Source organism: Pygocentrus nattereri, chromosome 14 (genome assembly GCF_015220715.1).
Source record: "Pygocentrus nattereri isolate fPygNat1 chromosome 14, fPygNat1.pri, whole genome shotgun sequence".
Classification (NCBI taxonomy): domain Eukaryota; kingdom Metazoa; phylum Chordata; class Actinopteri; order Characiformes; family Serrasalmidae; genus Pygocentrus; species Pygocentrus nattereri.
The window spans coordinates 27247056-27268406 of NC_051224.1; the positions used below are offsets into that span (position 1 = coordinate 27247056).

General features: G+C 39.7%; 1 protein-coding gene across 1 annotated transcript; it reads right to left on the reverse strand.

The window, feature by feature from the left end:
- Positions 1 to 6602: 6602 nt before the first annotated feature.
- LOC108442528 (cytochrome P450 2K1-like) lies at positions 6603 to 16292 on the reverse strand. The gene is made up of 9 exons (XM_017722608.1): positions 15708 to 16292; positions 12093 to 12255; positions 11458 to 11607; positions 10445 to 10605; positions 10116 to 10295; positions 8849 to 8990; positions 7810 to 7994; positions 7123 to 7264; positions 6603 to 7039 (listed from the first exon to the last, which is right to left on the reverse strand). The coding sequence occupies exons 1-9, from the start codon at positions 15909 to 15911 to the stop codon at positions 6852 to 6854; spliced, it is 1515 nt and encodes a 504-aa protein (XP_017578097.1). The 5' UTR covers positions 15912 to 16292; the 3' UTR covers positions 6603 to 6851.
- Between the last annotated feature and the right edge of the window lie 5059 nt (positions 16293 to 21351).

Consider the following 21351-nt stretch of genomic DNA (forward strand, 5'->3'; position numbering starts at 1 on the left):
GTGAATATTTCCATTTCTGTTCATATAGTTACTGTGAGTGAGAGAAGCTACATGTGTTTTGTTTTTTCTCACACAAGCAAAGTGAGTACTGATTCTTTTTCTGAGAAAACAAAGGATTTAAATAAATGTGATGTATAGATGATTTTACACAAAACAAAAGTGGTGCGGTTTTAATGTTGTGTTTATCTTTACAACATGTAACAGGCAGAGCTTTGTGACACTGCCACATAAAGGGGACCTGTGGGATCCCTATCTAGAAGTATTTACACTTACGTTCCTGATAGTGTTATTTAGGTGACCCCACGGATTAAAATCCTTAGGCTGTTCATTGAGATGTGTTGGCAGAAGGTGTGGCCTCAGTTTTCCATCAGTGTGGGTGTGTGTATATTTTATATACATTATTTTTTGTGACCTTTTCCTGTTAATTTCTGGAGGGGAAGACTTTTATTGTGAAAGTGAACCCTGGTTTGAGAACAGGAAAAAGGAAGTAGAGCAGCCTTCTTAAGGAAGGTGAAAGTTTGGGGAAGATAGGCCTGGGGAAGTTGGCTGTTGAGGCCCAAACAGCATCTACTTTTTCTTTCTCTCATCCTTGTCTTTGACGTGTGGATTACCTTTTTTTTTTTTTTGAAGTGAGGTATCGTAAGGAACTGGGTGAGCTCATTCCGTTTTTTGTTTTTTCCTTTTTTTGGTATTTTCTTTTTTTGTATGGCTGGGCCGTGTTTTATATACTGAATAAAATATATACTGGTCATCTTTGTTGTATACTGGCACTGCATGGTTTATACTCACCTAATTAGTCCTCAGACTTTTAATAGTAACAGCCAGGTGGTCAGATTGTTACAGATGGTGGCCTGTACGGGGACTGAATAGTATATGTGGTGAGTTTATGTATGGTGTTTTTGTATACTTTTATCAAACAGCAGACAGTGATGGATTCAAGTAGGCTTCCGCTATTGGAAGAACCTGTGGGCCAAGTAGAGACTGACCTTAGCTCAGATAGGGTGAGTGTTTCAGAGTCCCCTTCCTTTGTCCCTGGGCCTGGTGTCACTTATAGAAATCCAGTACCCCTGGCTGAGATCAGCTTGTTACTTGGTGAGCTTTACCTCAATAGTGATGAAGAGGACCAAATCCCCCAGAGACCCACAGGGAGCACCATAGATCGCATAGAGTCTAAAGTGGCAGGCCTGTCCCAATCAGTTCAGTCTTTTAAAACTGAAATGAGGAACTTGCAGGAGGATTTTCTAACAGCCAGTGAAAATGCAACAAACTGAGAAGTCATGCTCAGAGAAAGTATGGATCAGCGGTTTGAAGCCATGGAAGAACTAATCAAAAGATCCATAAACCAGCTTGAGCAAGGTGTGGTTGAATGTCTGCAAAGGAGAAATGAGCAGTGGAAAAAGGAAATGACTCGGTTGAGATCCAGCACCCCTTTGCCCAAGGCCTTTTTCTTCCCAGTGACCTCTGCAGTAGAAGGCCCATGTTCAGTTAACAGTGCATCCTTATATTCAAAACCACCTATCCATCTGGAATTTCCCACTTTTGGAGAAACGAGAGATGCAGCGGGGGTTTTGGACTTTATGGAAAAATGTGAGAACTTCTTATCTTTAAGACTCTTAACTGATAATGAGCTTATGGCTACCCTCAATGCTGTTTTAACTGGACCTGCTAGAAGCTGGTGGATGGCTGAGAAGATTAAAATTCATAACTGGGCTGGTTTCAAGAAAGCGTTTTTGGCAGCTTTTCTTCCCACAGACTATATGACCGAGGTTGAAGAACAACTTAAAGCCCTGGTCCAAGAGCCTGATCAATGTATACGGGATTTCGCCTATGATTACCGAGCCCTTTGCCTGAAATGGAAGAGTGACTTGCCAGAAGTAGAACTGGTTAGAAGGATTCTAAACAACTGTAATCCTGCCCTGGCAGGGAGCCTACGAGGGATGGTGCATACTGTGGAGCAGTTGGTCAAAGTCGGGTCCATGGTGGAAAGGGATTTAAATGCCAAAAAAGACTACTGGGCCAGGGTAAACCAACTTAAAGCACAGGATAAAGGCAGGAAAAAATCTTCCTGCACTAAAGAGGCCAATAATCAGTCACCAAGTATGGCTCTGGTTCAATCAGCCACATCTCAACTGTTAAAAATTGCCATTGCAGTACGAGGGTTTCAGTTGGAGGCAGTGTTGGATACTGGCTGTACTTACACCTTGATGCAGAAGCAACTCCGGGAGGCCATGGAAAGACCGGGAGAATCCCTGACCAAAGATGTAAAAAGGTCATTCATCCTGGCAGACAGGAAGGTTTATACCCCTGAGGGGAGAGTCCAGCTATCTTATGAGTGGCATGGACTTTTGGTGATGGTACATGCTTACATCATGACTAATGCACAGTTGGTGTTTCCTCTGGTCTTGGGACTTGATTTCTTGAGTAGGTCTAGGGTTCAACTGAATGTTGGGGAGCGCCATTACAGCCTGAAGATCAGAGGGAGGTGGAGTGTTTTTCCTTTTCTGACGTCGGGGGTGGTAAGCCACTCGTGGGTAAAACCCAAAGAGCCGAAAGTCAATCTTTATGTGGCTTTACCCCTTTAAGAGGAACATATGTTGGAAGCCACTAGTTCTTTCCAAACACAGGATTTTAAAGAACTGCTAAATATCCATCCCCCTGAGTTGCATCCCCTCTTTCAGAAATGGTCATCGGTCTGCTCAGAAAGTCTGGGAAGGACAAGTAGGATCAAGCATCATATTGTGACCACTGATGAGATGCCTGTCCGTTCCAGAGCTTATAGAGTCTCTCCAGCGAAGAAAGTGGTTATAAGGCTGGAAATTGAAAGCATGCTCAAGGCTGGCATAATAGAACCATCTGATTCATCATGGGCCTCTCCTGTGGTAATTGTACCCAAGCCTGATGGAAGCAACCGTTTCTGTGTGGACTATCGGCTGCTAAATGCTAAGACTCTTCAGGACGCTTGATATCTGCTGATAGGATGCATGATATCTTGGACTCTTTGTATGGAGCCAAATACTTTAGCACCCTTGACCTGAAGTCAGGCTATTGGCAGGTTGAAGTGGATGAATGCAGCAAGGAAAAGACTGCTTTTATCAGTCCATTCAGTTTGTACCTTTTTTTTTTTTTTTTTTTTTTTTTTTTTTTTTTTTGACAATGCCATTTGGCCAAATGCAGGGGCCACATTTCAAAGGCTGATGGAGCAAGTGCTTGGTGAGCTAAGGGGGTCTATCTGCTTTGTTTATATTGATGATGTCATTGTCTATTCCCAGACAAAAAGCCAACACCTGAGGAATTTAGAGATTGGTTTTGAGAGGCTCAGGGAAGCACATCTTACCCTGAACTTGAAGAAATAACCATGGCTGTAGCTGCTTATCCCACCCCCCATGACCTGACCTCTTTACAGCGTTTCCTTGGGTTGGTAGGCTGGTACCATACGTTTATTCCACACTTTGCAGAGGTGGCAGCTCCCCTGAACCACCTCAGACGAAAAGGTGTGGTATGGGTGTGGACTGAAGACTGTCAAAGAAGTGTGGATAAACTAAAGGCAGTACTCCAACAAGCCCCGGTGCTTGCACAGCCCTGTCCTTTTCATTCCTTTCAGGTGCATACAGATGCGAGTGATGTAGGACTGGGAGCCGTGCTTATCCAGATGATGGATGGAGAGGAAAAGGTCATCGCATATGCCTCCCGGAGCCTAAGAGGTGCTGAGTTGAATTATTCGACCTCTGAAAAGGAATGCCTCGCTGTTGTCTGGGCTGTGGAGAAATGGTATTATTACCTGGAGGGAAATCCATTTGTTGTTTATACTGATCATGCTGCTCTTACTTGGGCTTTCAATTCTCCCAAATCCACCTCCAGACTGACCAGGTGGACTATAAGGCTTCAGCATTTTGACTTTCAAGTCAAATACTGAAAGGGGTGCATGAACATGGTACCAGATGCTCTATCCCGATCTACACATTTGTTGGACCCTGTGCTAGTGGCTACCTGTGGAACAAAGAATCCCCTCATTTGGAATCCTATGTTACCAGTGAGTCTGGCTGAAATAACACTGGCTCAGGGTGAGGATGACTACATCAAAGGGTTGAAGGATCAATGTAATACTAGTTGTGCCCCAAAAGATTGTATAAGATGGGAAATACAGCAAGACCTGTTATACAGAGCCCTACCATATGGTGAAGGAGGGGTTAAATATCAGCTAGTGGTGCCCAAGTCTCTCTCTGTCCCTTTTCTCAAGTACTTCCATGACAGTCCTCTAGGAGCACATCTGGGGAGGATGAAGACGCTCCTCAGAATCCTGGAGGTTGCCTGGTGACCTGACGTACGTAAGGATGTGTGGCAACATGTCAAAGAATGTCCTGTCTGTCAGAAGTACAAACCTTCCAATACTAAGCCATCCGGCTACCTTCAGGGCACTGAAATCAAAGAGCCTGGTTAAATGCTCGGAATGGATCTTATGGGACCTTTTCCAAAGAGTAAAAGGGGTAATGTCTACTTGTTTGTCATTGTGGATTGCTTTACCAAATGGATTGAACTTTATCCCTTACGGGACAGCAAAGGTCATTGCCTCTGTAAAATCCTGAGAGAAGAAATCTTCACCAGGTGGGGTGTCCCAAAATATGTTTTGTCCGACCGGGGGCCTCAATTCCTCAGCCAGTTGATGGCAGACCTTTGTAAAACCTGGGGGTCATCCAGAAGCTTACGACTAGTTACCACCCACAGACCAACCTTCATGACTCTGTGCATCTCTGAACGTACTTGGGTGGTGTATTTCCTGGGGTGAAACTCCCCAGGTGGCGTAGTTGAGCTGAAATCTATTCGAATGCTTAAAGAAAGGTCACAAACAGCCACTACCATATTTGTACCATAGAAACTTGCGTTATTTTGCATGAGTGTTTTCTTTGCACTGTATACATACAAGGATTTGGCAGGCCAAAAAAGTATTTAAACCAGGTCCATTCAAATTTGTGTTTTTGTTTTTGTTATTTCCTTGTTGAATTCAGTTGGCTGTATTTTGTGATGGTGAGCTGAATTCCTCTCACATCAAATCTTCTAAATCCTGATAGAGAATAAACCGACCCAGTAGCTTCTAAGTTGTTGTCCTGTGTGTGTCTTCCTGGGCTACACACGTATGTGGAGATATCTAACAGCTATAAATTCCAACATTCCACATTGTTTTACAAGACAATGTGCAGGTACAACAGCTGTTATCATAGGAGTATAAAAATGAAGCCTGTTGATGGAACCAAAGAAAACGAATGTATCGTGTTTAAAACACTGTATTGGGTGAGAGAGAATAAAGCTGTATTTAAGGCCCAATCCCATTATCCCTTATTTTTATCCCTACCCCTTGAAATTGAGTTACAAGGGTAGTGGTTGAAATCTTAATCTTTCCCCTATAAAATGGGACAACCCTTCAAGATCCCAAAATGTCATCAGGTGTCGTCAGCGACTTTCACATAAACAGATGAGACAAGGTTTTTTCCAATTTGCCATTTCCAATGTGCCGCCTCCATCTGTGGTGATCTCACTTGTGTGTAACATGACCGGACAGGTCAATCATATTTAAAATAGCCTAGAAAAAATAATCAGGATGTGTTTTCCTGCTTTGTCTCCAGACTATAGCAATAATAGTATATCACACTGACATTTGCCTTTTATCCGAAGGAGACTGAAAAGCACGGGCGCTCATGATTCATTCACAATTTCAGTTTTATGCATCAATCAATCAAATGAGTGACAGAATAAAAAAAGAGCACAAACAAAAAACTACATTTCATTAAAATCAAGAATCAAATTTAGAAAAAGGTTTTCTGGTTATTTGCACAGATATTTAATAAAAACAACCCAATTAATCAATAAATCACAAAGTGGAAGGATAAAGTGAAAGATCATATACAAAGAGTATTAAGGGTGGATTAACAAACAAGTTGGAGTGTTCAAGTGAAACCACGGAAACAGATCGGTACTTGGGATTTCCCTGGGGATTGCCAAGGGATATTTGACAATATTATGCAGATTTTATGTATTCCTAAAAAATATTATGTGTGCTGTGTTTATCCAAAGCTAGATGATACTGCTATAAGTGTTAAAAAGATCCTTATTGCTTGCACAGCAACTGATGTAGCTCACTAGAAACATAATAGCCTTCCAAGCAGTATTCTTTTGCATAAAAAAACAGTTAAAACAACCAGAAAATATCCATCCATAAGTGTTTGTAGTTGTCCAATTCCTCCCACTTTCAACACTCATTTTTTGAAGGGGTTCTCATAGTCGTTAAACTGGAAGATCTTGCTCTAGAGACTACTGTGGCACCATTGTAAAAGGTAAATAAGAATGTTCAAAACGTATGCAGTGATGCTTACATTACTCATTTTTGCTGGAGTGTTGCTTTAAAGGGAATTTCCTTAAATGTTTAAGAGGTAAACAAAGTCCAGAATTGTTCCATTCTTACTAAGTAAAAATTGTTCACAGTGGTGCTGATAGGAACCAGACATCTGAAGAGTTAAACGACTCTAAATGCTATTAACGTTATTACATCACTTTCAGGTTTTCCACTATTTTACCATTAATGATATTTGCATTGTAGACATTGCGACCCCTGGTTCCTATCCCCATCCCTGTAAAGGAATCAGAGTAGTCTCTCTATCAATCATTTCACATCAAATCACTAGGGATGACTTGGTTTAAATTCTACAGAACTCCCCTTTAAGCCAGGGGTTGTCCTACTCAAGCACACCTGACTGAACTCAGCAGCTAACTGCCAGGTTTAGTAGGTGTGTTAAGAGCAGGAAAATCACCAAACTGTGCTGGGCACCAGCCCTCCAGAGCCATAGTTCACCACCCATGCTTTAAGCACGGTTAATTGCACACAGCTCATGCGGGGAGGGATTCAGTGTAAAGCCCACAGCTGGTGTGAGGTCCAGCTGATCCTCAGACACGCCTGGTGGAGGAGTGAAGCGGAAGTGTTGCAAGAGGGAGGTAAAGAAGAGGAAGAGCTCCATCTTGGCCAGACTCTCTCCCAGACACACCCTGCGCCCTGATAAGTACAGGAAGGATATAGTTAAAATTACAGTAGGATTTTTTGAACAATAGATACGTCAGAGAAAAGCATTTTGAAACCTGCAGAAAATGGCATGGAGGCTTCTCTCTTGACAAATCGTCCCTGCTCATCCAGGAAGTGTGCTGGATTAAAGGTGTTGGGGGTCTCCCATTCCTTCTCATCCCTCAACACGGATGTCAATAGTGGGAGCACACATGTACCCTGAAAAGAAGTAGAGCTTGTCACATTTCAGTGCATTTAACAGATTCAGTCCACAGAGTAGCCTTGTCATGTACTTATAGTAGTTAGTTTCAATGCTTATTTTTGGCCCTGTGTACACTTGGTATTGACACTTGTATCACCTAATCTGATCATAAGTGTACAGCAAGATGCAGCTATTTACATGTTGCATTTTCAAGTGTCATGGCTGGAGAAATGGTAGCATGTACAGTTACTACATGAGTGTCTCGCTGCTTTTGTTGTCTTGTATTACAAACAACTTCTAACAAAACTTACAGTTGATGTCTAACACAACTTACAAATGTAACTAAAGTGAGAACAAAAGCTATACAGCTTGATTAAGGAAATCTTTCTATGTCCTTTTTCCTTCCTACTGAATGCTGTCCACTCATGATTGAATCACCCAATACATACATTGTACATTCCAGGTGCAAACAAGGCCTATAAACTGCTAACACACTTGTAATGAAAATGGTACGCCATGTTTTTTTGAATTTATAGTTTTTTTTTTAACCTCATAGGCTGACCTTTTTGATAAAGAAGCCCTGAAAGTGAACGTCACAAGCAGTGGTGTGAGGGAGACTCATGGGCACTATGTTGGCCACTCTCTGGATTTCATGGATCACTGCATCAGTGTAAGGCAAGTTCTTCCTGTCCTCCACAACTGGCTGACGATCTCCAACCACCTGGTCAATCTCTTCCTGGACCCGGTCTGGAGTCAAGAAACTTTAGTTTCAGCTTTACATGAAAACACATGACTTTCAATGTTCATAAGTGAAAACAAAACAAGAAATTTGCACAAAAACAAGGAGATATCATGGCATGCAATTCGACAGGATTCCCCAATAGTTAACCCACTGCCAACACTTCGGCACAGGTATGTATGCTTCTGGCACTGAAAAGAAAAGAAAAAGAATCAGAACAGCTATCCAACTCATACAAAGCTCACTCTGGGACACAGCAAATGTAAGCCATGCTTGCACGAAAGCCATAGCCAGTAAAAAACTAATTGAAAGGCTGAAAATCATCATGGACTGATGAATTTTGTTTGCTTTTATCTAACGACACCAATGCTGAGCCAACTTGTTAGCTGTGCTCTCAAAATGCAGTCCTCTGCAAAATGGCTTCTATAAAGTGGCACCTCAACATATGCCACAGCCACTTCAATGACGGGCAAAAAAAAAGACTGCAAATTTGTTTGCTGCCTGCAATTATTTGTTATTATCATTAATAAAATTACATCTGCACAGGAGAATGAAATGGCAGCTAAGTCATGAAACTTAGCAAACGCTAAGAAACCTTTCATGGATGCTGAGTTGATAAAGTATGCTACTGATAAGATCAAATAAGCTTTAAGTCATAAAAATACACAAGAAAATTATTGCAGACTTGTTGAGGCACAAGCCACTATCAGACAAAGTTATGGTGAGGCCTGCCTGTCTGTAGGACACCCTGAACTTATTTAGATGTGTTCAATGTGGCCACTATCTGTTATGAAGTCATGTGACTTACCATAGCAAACATATTTTGCATGTGTATGCATCTTGCAAGATTTTGCATTCTTACCCTGTACATGAGGGTACTTGGCCATTAGCAAAAGACCCCAGCGCAGAGTTGTGGCAGTTGTGTCAGTACCAGCAGCAAACAGATTGGAAATTGTGTAAAGGAGATTCGTTTCATGGTACGGAGTATTCTTTTCTCCAAATTTCTGAGCAACAAAACAAAATGGATCACCAGTCAGCCAAAGTAAAAGATGCACAAACTTTTGCTACTGTTCTGTTCAGTGTGGCCTATGTAATTCTATTGTTTTGATCTTCCATAGTTATGTAGGACTCATACTGTTGAAAGATGTTTTTTATGAACACTGTAGTCATGAACTCAAAATAATCCTATCACTTACATTACATAGTTAAATAAGCTTACTCATATGAGAGGAAAAAACAACAACAAACAAAGAATGTGCATTAGGCTGACTGCATGACTCAGGAAGGGGCAGGGAGGCTGGATCTATGTGCGAGCAGACTTTAATAACAAAAACAAACTAGCAAAATACAAAGTAACTAACTACAGGGCTTAAACTACTAAACACAAAAGGCAAGGAAAGCACAACTACATCAGGACGAGTGACAAGTAGACCAAATACTGACTGAAACAAAGGGCTAGATAAAAGGTTACAACGAGTGGGGGGGGGCAAGAACCAAAATAAAAACACAAGCACATGACAGAAAGCACACGGCTACAACACAGGGCAAAAAACAGACACAAGAACAGGGGGAAACTGACAATTAGCCTAAAATTCTGTGCACTTTAGTCAGAGTTTTAAGCTCCTCTTTTGCCTATTACTAAAATTTGGAGCATATGTTTGCAATGGTCACTTCATTAGGTATCTTTCATCTTTAATGAAAAAATGTATCTGCTCCTTTTACCATATAGGTGCATTTTGTGTCCACAATAACAGATTTAGGTCCATCTGTTTCTCTGCATAATGTCTTATCCCACCTTTACCCCAATCAATGATCAAGACCACTACAAGAGCACCAGAGAGCAGGTACTATTTGAGTGTTGGATCATTCTGAGCACTGCAGTAACACTGACATGGTGGTGTTAGTGTATGATGCATTGCACAAGTAGATCAGATACAGCAGTGCTCCTAAAGTTTTTATTCATTTATTTATCTATTTTTTCAGTGTTTTAGAAACAGATTGACAGTCTGTAATTGTAGAAATACAAAGTGCACCTATACAGTAAGAATTTACAATCAATAGCACAAAAAAACCCTTCATTCTTAACCTTAAGAATGAAGATTTTTGTATACAGCAACAGAAAGATTTACCTCTGCATTCTGTTTGCGTACAAGAAAACAATCGACCAGGCCTCTGCAATCCCGAGGGTTCAATGTCTTCTGCAAACCATCCACAAGTTTGTTCACTTCCTTAAGATCTTGCTTATAGTTTATCATGATGAGTTTCCAGTTCTTCAGGAAGCAACGAAGCCAGGGAAACATGTTGTAGAGCTAGAGGTACATTCACGTAAATATATTAATACATTTAAAACACTTTTCAAACTTGCAAACTATATAGGATCATAGTGTATGTGGGGAAAATACAGTGCATATTGGGAATCATCACACTGAGAGTCCAGTTTTTGGAGGCAGAAATGTACCTGTATAGAAGCTGAGCCAGTAAGCTTGATAATCTCATTGGCCCGGTGAACCATGTCTTTGAACAGAGGATCATTGTATTCAAACCTGCTTCCATACACAATGGCTGAGATGATATTTGAAACAGCATAATTCACTGGCTGTGTGGTGTCAAATGGTTTTCCTGTAATGCAGTAAGCAGCTTCCAATTAAAATTCAAAATATTTATGTGCCCGTCTTTCTTGTACTTTCAAATCCATCCCCTTAAAACCCTGGGTTTATTACATAACAAGGCTCATTATTCAACAACAACAAGGTCTTCACTGCGAACTGGTCGAGCTATTCTCAGGTTAGAAGTGTGTAATAACTTTGGACCTGCTGGTGGGCCCTGGCCATTTTAGGGGTTAAGACATTTTGATAAATGCACAGATTTGGTTTGTTGATTCAAAGACAAATTCAATGTACATTATACAATCTAGGACATGAGATAAAACTAATTCTAACTTTTACAACTACACACAAGAAGGCCACTTAATTGTGAGTATGAATTGACTAAAATGTATATAGCTTTACAGAAACTACACTATACTACCAAAAGTATGTGCACACCCCTTCTAATTATTAAGTCCAAGATGTTTCAGCCACACCCATTGTTAACAAGTGCCTAAAATCAAGCGTGTATGCTGCAATCTCCAAAGACATGCATTGGCAGTAGAATGTGTAATACTGAAGAACTCACTGATTTTTAAACGTGGCACTGTCATAGGATAGCAACAGCTCAGCCACAAATCACTACACCACACTACTTTGAACTGTTCTGTGCACACACACTCAAATGTTGTGAAAAGCCTACCCAAGAAAGCTGGAGGCTGGTATATCCACAAAGGAGGGCAAATTCCATACTGACGCCTTTTTTCTTAGAATGTGATGTTCAACAATCTTGAGCAAGTGTGCTCGTCAGATGTCCACATACTTTTGATCATATAGTGTATTTGGAAATGAGACATCTGCTGTACATGCAGTAACATAATGTTACCTTTAAACTGCTCAAACATTTCTCTCAAGTAACATGTCTCTTCGATGATTTTCTCTTCACTTCCTCTTTTGGCCATCCCAAACTCTCGAAGCATGGCGAGACAAAAACGCCTCATTTCTTTCCAGTTCTCCCCATTGGAAAACAGAATTCCTGCAGTTAATCAAAATTCCTGATCATATATTTCTTATTAATTTGTAGCCCCAGCTTTGTTCTGCTTTAAATAAAACAACTGCATTAGCTTCACAAAGAGCACTGCATTTATATAGACCAGGAGGAACATTTACAAGTTTCAGTATTGTTCCATGAGCAGTATTTAAGTCCTTTCTTTATCAGGACGATATAAGATGGTTGTACTTGCTAATTGACACCTAATTATTAACACCTAATTGCTGATACATTCATGATAACAATCTTTGTTGCTAAAAACAAACTAAAAGTCCTACTACCTGCAGAAATGCATTCCATCTTTACAGTCTTTATGTACAAAGGTCTTAACATTATAGGATCCCATAGCAAACCACATTCTCTATAAAGAAACTAATGTGCAATATGTATTAAAGCTAAATGAATTATGAACTCATTTAATGAAACAGACTTTGCTGAATGATGCTTCATGAAAAGCAGAAAATGCTTACCATATCCTTTGTTGAAATCATAGAATATGGGATTGATGTCTCTGTCTCCAAATTCCTCTGCACGATTCACTAAGGCTTGCTTGACAGTTTGATATCCTGCCAAAACAACCACTTTCTTTGCACCAAAATACACAGTGAATACGGATCCGTATTCTTTGGACATCTGTGAACATCAGCAGAAAATAAAACAGACAATAAAATCAAGTTCTTAGCATGATATAGCATTCAGTTGTAGCAATGAAAATGCCCAAATTATGTTCTTATAATAATAATTTACCCTTACTTACTTTTCCTATTACCTACCACTAATGGCAGTGACATTTGTGCCATAATAAGGCTAAAGATTCTTGGAGCTGGATGAGTGATCAGGACATTTTTTGCTGTGTAATTTGTAATTGGAATTGTCTAACTGATCCAAAAGGTCCAATACAAACTAGCATTGTACCCCAAAGGCAATATGTATCTTCTGAGGTTGGAGGGAGGTGAAATGCCTTGAACAGAGCACAATTTTGCTTGAAAATTGAAAAAGTTGGGATGCTGTGCAAAATGTAAATGAAAACAGGATGCAGTGGTTTGCAGATCATTTAAACCCTATATTTAATTGAAAATAGTACAAAGAGAACATATCGAATATTGAAACTTAGAAATGTTATTGTTTTTTATAAAATATTTGCCCATTTTGAATTTGATGCCAACAACACGTTCCAAAAAGTTGGGACAGGGGCAAAAAAAAGGCTGGTAAAGTTGTGTAATGCTAAAAAACATCTGGTTGTTGATTGGCAATAGGTCAGTAACATGATTGACTATAAAAAGAGTATCTCAAAGAGGCTGAGTCTTTATGAAGTAAAGATGGGGAAGGGTTTACTACTCTGTGAAAGGCTGCATGATCAAATAGTGCAACAATTCAAGAATAATCAAGAATCTGAAGAAATCTCTGCATACAAGGGTCAAGACTGAAAACCAGTATTGGCTGGCTGCAATTTTCAGGTCCTCAGGCAGCACTGCATTAAAAAACAGATCTGATGCTGTAGTAAAAATCACTCCAAGGACTCACTGCATCCACAAATGCAAGTTAAAAGCTCTAAAACGCAAAGAATCCAAATATAAACAAGATCCAGAAATGCTTTCACCTTTTCTGGGCCCAGGCTCATTTAAAATGGACTGAGGTGAAGTGGAAAGGTGTCCTGTGAAGTGGATAGGTGTCCAACGAATCAACATTTGAAATTATTTTTGGAAATCTGAATGGTGTGTCCTCTGGGCTAAAGACCACTCAACTTGTTATCAGTGAACAGTTCAAAATCCAGAATTCATGATGGTATAGGGGAGCTTTAGTGCACATGGCATGGGCAACTAGCACATTTGTGAAACCATCATTAATGCTGAATGATATATACATGTTTTGAAACCAAATGGTGCCATCCAGACTTTTTCAGGGAAGGCCTTGCTTATTTCAGCAAGACAACGTCAAACCACATTCTGCATGTATTACAACAGCATTGTTCTGTATTAAAGAATCCAGGTGCTAAACTGACCTGCCTGCAGTCCACACCTGTCACCACCAAAAACTTTTTGTGCATTATGAAATGAAAAATATGACAAATGAGCCCCAAACTGTTTATATTCATATATATATATATATATATATATATATATATATATATATATATATATATATATATAGCCTATATCAATCAAGAATGGGAAAACATTTCACTTTCAAAACCTACAGCAATTGGTCTCCTCCGTTCCCAAATGCTAACAGAGTGTTGGTTAAAAAAAGGTGGTGAAACTTAAAAATTCCAAATGGGCATGTATTTTTCAAAAGGCAATACATTTTCTCAGTTTCAACATTGGACGTTTTGTCTTTGCAGTATTTTCCTTTAAAAATATGATTTGCATATCATTGGATTCTATTTTTATTTACAGTATGCACATCATCCCAACTTTTTTGGAAACGGGGTTGTAATTCATCACATGACCAGAGCTATTTACTTTAACACTACAATGACTAAAGCTACGAAAATTTTCATAAGGGAACCCTGTAACCCACTCCCCTGCTGTGAAGCGATTAACGCCTATTGTCTTGGTAATGATATGGAATGTGTTGGAAGCACCAACCCCCATGCTCACAGAAAGCACCTACAGCTCCCAAAGCACCTAACGTGACACAACTTGAAGGTGAACTTGAAGTTACAACCTGAGCGTCTATGTTACCGATCCTACAGTGCGACGGAGAATTTGTTGAATCGTGTTTCAAAAGTTATAATTCAAGGGCGCGTAGTAGCGACAGACAGCAGTGGCGATTTCTCTAAGACTGCAAGGGAAGCTCAGCTTCCCCTAAAATGTCAAACATTAAAGGGTCAAATATGTTCAGCTGTGTTAACATTTCATTGACTACAAATGTGTCAGAAGCTGAGCGTCAATTCACTTCAACGGGACTGCATGGGACGCTTTTTTTCATTGCGTTGAAACTCGCCGGTCATTGGATAAATGCCACGATTTTGTCCCGCCCCCGGACGCTGAGCGTCTCTGGGGGTGAATGGAGCTGTGGGCGGGTTTGGACGCAGAGCTTCTGCAAGATGATTGGAGGCTGAATTCTGTTTTGATTGACAGCTATTTTGACCTATTAACATCAAAAGACAAACTGCAACCCATTTCTTGGTGTTTGCTTGGTGAAATTGCTTTACCATTTCCATTGTTCACTGTGTAAATAAAACACACTCATAGTATTTCCATGTTTCAGTTTAACATAATTTCAACTTTTCTTTGTTTGAGTTTAATATTGTTTCTCTAGTCTGTTCAGTCAGTCGTTCATACCGTTGGCTAGTTTGGAGTGAACTAGCCAGCTAGCAAGGTTCACACGATGGCAGACAATGCTAATATTGTCAACCTGATTTTGGCAAAGCCATTTGAGTCTTCCTTACAAGGAGAAGGTTAGAATTGAATAGCTGGGCACATCATAACCTAAGGCTAAAGCTGTTCTGGGGGCTTATGGTGGCCCAGCCATAAACACTTTGTTGTTTTTCTTTTTATTTGGTCAGCAGTCTGAAGAGAGATGAATATATACAAAGACAGACAGACAGACTGACCAGAGTTTTTCTCCAATCTGACATGCTGAATGCTTGGTAAAGTGGTAAAAGATGCACACTGCCACATAATGTACTGAAACAGGAACAGATCAAAGTTCTGCATAATCAAAACAAGATTTGTCAGGTTTGCAAGGCATATGTGTATGAGATTTGTTTAGAAAATATCATGACATCAAATTTGATCAGTTCTGAGGAGCAATATCTCATGCTAAACACTGTTACTGATGTATATTTTATTCAGGTTTTATTCAGGTTTGCCATGTCAGACAAGAGACAAGCTCTTGTTTGAACATAGACATTGTTCTCTCTCGTTAAATACTGTAAATAACCCCAACTATGTTACTTTAAATTCACATGAAATTAAACTTGAAAATGAAACAGTAATATTGTATATGAGAATGAATGAACCGTAATGAAACAGAACAATGCCAAGAATCAAACATTGACGAACAAATGGATTGTTGGGGATTAAATGATACTTTTTAGTCCTCTCACCCAAAATTAGCACAAAAATCAAGACACTTACTGAAAGGAGACTGAGGTAGGGTCTGTTGAGGTCAAGCGCTAGTATGTTCCCCAGGATAGGCAGTGGCTTGGGACCTGGAGGTTCCTCCCATGCTTGTTGAGAGTCAGACGAAAGGAGATAAACGACCAGCAGCAACATTAATACAACACCAAGCAGCGTGCCTGCACTGACAGGCTGCAGCAGAAGCTCTGTCAGCAAAGCCATTGCCAACGAAACCTCTGTGTAAAAATAAAATCCTTTAAGGGATGCACAAAGTGAGTCAAAAGTAAAAGATTGTCCAGGTTGCAAGACCAGTAGACTTTTAAAGGATTAGCACTCCCTTAAGGGCAGTTGTGAAAGATTGGTGGCGTCAAGGGTGGAGCTATGTTGAGGACCAGAGCCACAAGACAAAGATTGTGCTACCTGCTAAAAATCCGCTCAGCCCATCATATCATCTCCTTTACTGTGCAGACTGATAGTTTCTATTGCTGGCAGGGGTAACAATGTCATGATGCCCTGCTACTTCCATCAACAAGAGTTCAGTTATGTTACTTCATGATCATGGTTTTTGTGCAGTGGATTACAGGAGCACACAGTTGTACCATTCCATGCTGGTGCAAACTTGTGAGACCAGTTATGCTTTTTTTTTAAAAATCCATCTGCTCTACAGCCAAACCAGAACCAGGAAATACTGAAGAAAGCTATACAAAAGAGTGGGTAATTGCTGACAACATAAAACCCCCCCCCCCACACACACACACACACACACACACACACACACACACACACCACAAAACACATCTAATTTCAACTGTCACGCAACTCAGCTGTCAACTGTCAACTGAGCCATAAGCTCTGGGCAAACCTTTGAAAAAAGAAAGAAAAAATGCATTTGGCCCACAATTCAGCCTAGGCTCCCAGGGTATATTAAATTTGTAAGACTCCATTAATGAAATAGTAAATATTACTGCAAATTAACTTCAATCATTCAAACAGTGATGCATTTACATGGGTGAAAATTGATCTGTGTTGGATTAATCTCACAACATAGTTCTGTGTCCTGCCCTAAAACAGATCCTACATATATTTTAAAATTTGATTTAAAACACGATAATCCTATTTGATCCTATTAGTAATTGTCACATCTTCCTTTGGCTCTGAGATCTCCTTGGACATTTCCCAGAACCCTCTAGGGGATCATGTGACTCCTGACCCTGCCTTGCACTCCAATCAGTGCTCTCAATTTCTAAAATACTGATTTGTTTCACCTGTTGTCACTAGTTAGTTGTACTTTAAAGCCCTGGCTTTTAGAATTAGAGTTGTTGCATGGAATAGCTTCTTTCTGCAGAGCTACTGAGTCTTTTCTTCCCATTGTTTATATTACTGGTTCTGATTCATTCTTTCTGTTTTTTGACATTGCCTTTTTCCCTGACCCATTTTGGATTGTTTGCCTGGTTATGTTTGTGTTTTTGTGTCTCGTGCCTGCTTTCTGATGATGATTGTAGATTGTGATTACAACAGTAAAGCCTCTCTGTCTCTTTTTACCTGCAAGTGTCTGAGTTATTCTGTCACGTTACAGAATACCTTGCCAACAATGCAGACGACGGATCCAGATGCTTTCCAGAAGGTTGTTACCAAGCAAGGACATTTATTAGGCTGACACAAATAGGTTTTAGCCAGGCTTATTCTCTTTCACTTCTCTCGAGTCCTTGGTACATCAAAAGTCCAAGCGACAAGCCCAGCTGGTGCAACTTGTGAATAGAGTGAAGGGTCTCGCCACCCAACCTCAGACCCTGAGCACCTTGAGTTAAGCAAAGAATTACTAACCAAACTACGTCAAGGTAACCACTCAGTAGTAGATTATGCTTTGAAATTAAGTACCCTCAAAATTAGCAGTGGATGGAACGAAGCAGCTCTCCTTGTCATGCTTTGCCAGGGACTAAACTCAGAGATTTTGTCTAAACTGGCACTTAAGGACATTGGTCTTACATTGGATCAGCTTATAACCCCATCCATTCATCTATATCAGTTAATGAACAACCATGTCAAACCTAAGACTGATCGCCCTGAGAGAATAATAGCCCAAATAAGAATCCCATCTGAACCCATTGAACACAAAAGAGTTTGATGAATCCATGCAAGGTGACTCATTGTGCTTGTCCAAGTAGGAAAGGCTCAGATGAGTGAGAGAGGGACTTTGTATTGTGGCTGGTGCTCTGTGACTATAGGACCAAACTCCTGGAAATGCTAATGTGGTGAGCGTTCCCACAAAGTGGTTGGTTTCAAAATCTTTTCTGTTACCAGTTGTTGTATGCTGTCATCAAGTTTCTGTTGTTGTTTAAGCCAAGGGGCTGAGGGGAACTTTATCCATTCTCGCCTTGTGAAACTTCAAATCCCAGTTAAAGCCCTGAAGACTCTACAAGTGGCAGTGTTGGATGGAACCACTGTTGGAGCTGGGCCCATATCTACCAATACTGAACCTGTTCATATAGTGACCAGTGCACTGCATAGTGAGCTCCTTTACCTGTTGATTATTGAACACTCTGAGTTTGAACTCATTTTAGGTCATTCTTGTTTAGAAAAACACAACCCTGTAATTTCCTGGTCTGAAAACAAAAATGGACAGCTTTTTGTCACCACACATGCATTAAACAATCCTTAGTTTCAGGCCAATCCACATCTGTGGAGAGCCTAAATGCTGACGCTGACTTTAATATTCCCAGTGAATACACAGACCATAAGGAGGTGTTTAATAAGGGCAATGCAACCAAAGTACCTCCTAACTGCCCATATGACTGTTCCATAGACGTCATAGAGAACCCAACTCTTCGTAATTCCTAAGTTTATCTCCTCACTCAAGAACAACAACAGGCTATGGATAGCTTTATCCAAAAGGCCGTTGACCAGGGATTCATCAGGCCTTCCACTTCCCCTGCTGGATTTTTCTTTTATGAAAAAGGATGGAGGCCCCCACCCATGTATTGACTATAGGGATTTAAACCAGATCACCAAAACCTACCCATATCCTCTTCCACTTGTCCCTATAGCTTTGGAACAATTGAAAGGTGCCAAGTACTTCGCTAAGTTAGATTTGAGAAGTGCCTACAACATAATCAGAATCAAGGAGGGAGATGAGAAGAAGACTGCTTTTGTGACCACTAGGGGGCACTGTGAATAACTAGTAGTGCTTTTTGACCTCTCCAGTGCACTCTCAGTCTTCCAAGCTTTCATCAATGATATACTTAAAGATATGCTGCGCAAATACACCATTGTATGCATTGATGGCATTCTTGTGTACTTGTGAATTGTGAATCTAGAATTGGGAAAATTTCTCTGAATGTTCTGTCATAACAACCTCCTGACTGGTCTAGATTCATATTGGTCATCCTGGTCACCTCGCTCTGAGTCTTTTAGCATTGCCTTTTTGCCTGACCACTTTTGGATTGTTTGTCTGGTTATGTGTGTGTTTTTGTGTATCATGCCTATTTTGGATTTGACCTATGCCTGTTTTCTGATGACGATTCTGGATTATGATTATGGCAGTAATGCCTCTCATTCTCTTTTTCCCTGCAAACGTCTCTCCAATGCCCTCTCTGTCTTGCAAGCTTTCTGTACTCTTCTGAGAATCCCATGTTTAACATGTCCATGCTGTCCTAAAAAGGCTCCTTGAAAATAATTCATTTGCCAAAGGACAGAAATACGAATTTCACATTCAGTTTCATTTTTGAGTTATCAGTTCCAACGGGTTCATCATGGATGATCAAAAGGTAGAAGCAGTCATTAACTGGTGAACCCCAGTCTCTTTAAAAGTTAAAGAAAATGTGGGTACCAGACAGAGTGTTCTTTTTTTCCATTCTTTGTTGTCAGGTTTATCTCATGATGGCAGATTCTGCACTTTTTTTCAGCAGACATATGATCTTTAATGTTAATCTCTTTGATGATCCATTTTCAGTTAATTTTCTTATTGTTTTTACTGATGTCATGTGCACACAAAAAATAACCTACTGAGTTAATACAGAATTCACTTTTCAAATTGCTTTTGCTGTGTGAGCTAATTTCCAGCTCCTTGTTGAAAATTCGTGCACATGAAGTTTATTGACTGAAGTTTCTATGTTATGCATGATGCAAAAGTCAGCTAGAGTTGGTTCGTTGGGACCTGCAAGCGTCTTTTTATGAATAGAATGAAATGAATACGGCAAAAGAAAGGGAAAATAATTTTGAAGGCCAAGAGTGCCATAAAAGCTAATGTGAATCGCCTGAACGAGTAAAAATATCATGTGTCCTGTTAATGTTTGCATTCCTGCATTGCGCCATCCATCACGCAGTAGCAGGGAGCAGGAAATACTGCATCACTCTTAGCAACAACAATTTTAAGGTAAAATTAGCAATATCAATTAATGTAAAAACTGCAACAGTGCAGGCAGTAAACAATTTTATGATTACACATATTGACATCTTGCATCTAATCAGTAAAGTTATGAAAATATCTGCATTTTAATAAGGGAGTGGTGACTATTGTTATTCCCCCCGGGTGTGCCACCTATTTCATACATTGCCAATGCATCATTGTCACATGACAGAGCTCTGTGAGATGACCAAGGTCATTTAAGTTTTCTGTCAAAATAAAAGTCATATAAACATATGGTAAACATAAAGCTAAACATGACTGATTGTGGCATCATAACTTATATTTGATGATGAAAATGTTATGGAAGATGCTGTAGCACTATACTGTTTATCTTACTGTTCTTGTAAGTTATTGATTAGCTTGCTAATTTTAAAATAAAGTTGGTGGAGAATGAAAGCACTGTAGTGATGCTGTTGTTGTTTTTTTTTTTTTTACATTCAATTGCAAAGTGTGCCCTGAATAAAAATGTGTTTTATATTAGAAAAAACAAAAGGTTTCTGCTGTTTTAGAAGTAGGGTGTATGGTGGTACTCAGACGCTTGTGGATAAAAAGAAAAAAGGCTTTACTGTTTGAATCAGTGTTTGATATAGGGCTTATACTTAAACTAGTTTTCATTCTGACTTTAGTAATATGATCTTTAAGAAAAGTAGCATTTTGAAAATATATCTTGACTATAATGCATATAATCACAACTTGTGTGGCTGCGGAATAATGTTTAGCTGTTACTTCATCAGCATAATCTTACTCAGGACATATAAATCTAGAACAAAGAGTGACAGTAGTACCATATTTTGTACTAGGCAAAATGAGTGGATTCAAGACATACGGCTGTAAGCCTTTACTAGCACCGCTGAATAATATAGGTTTGCAACGGCATTTAATTGATAGAATCATTCTAAGGACACAGTGGAAAGTGGCATTATGAGGTCTCTGAACCACTGGGAACACACTAAACACAAAGTATTTAGTGTATTTTTTATTCTAAGTTTAAAAGTTCAGATATGAAGAAGAAAATGCTATGGTATTTTTAGGTATTATACAGGTTACAGGTTCTGTTGTATCTCTGAAAACCAATTCCAAAAATATTGAGACAGCATGGTATGTGAAATGCAAATGAAAACAGAAAGCATTGATTTATAAATCTACTTTTATGTATTTGAACAAAACCAGTACAAAGACATGATATGTAATTTTAATTATCAACTTCACTGGTATCTGTATATTGTATGTTCATTTTGTTGATGGGAAAGGAGCAAT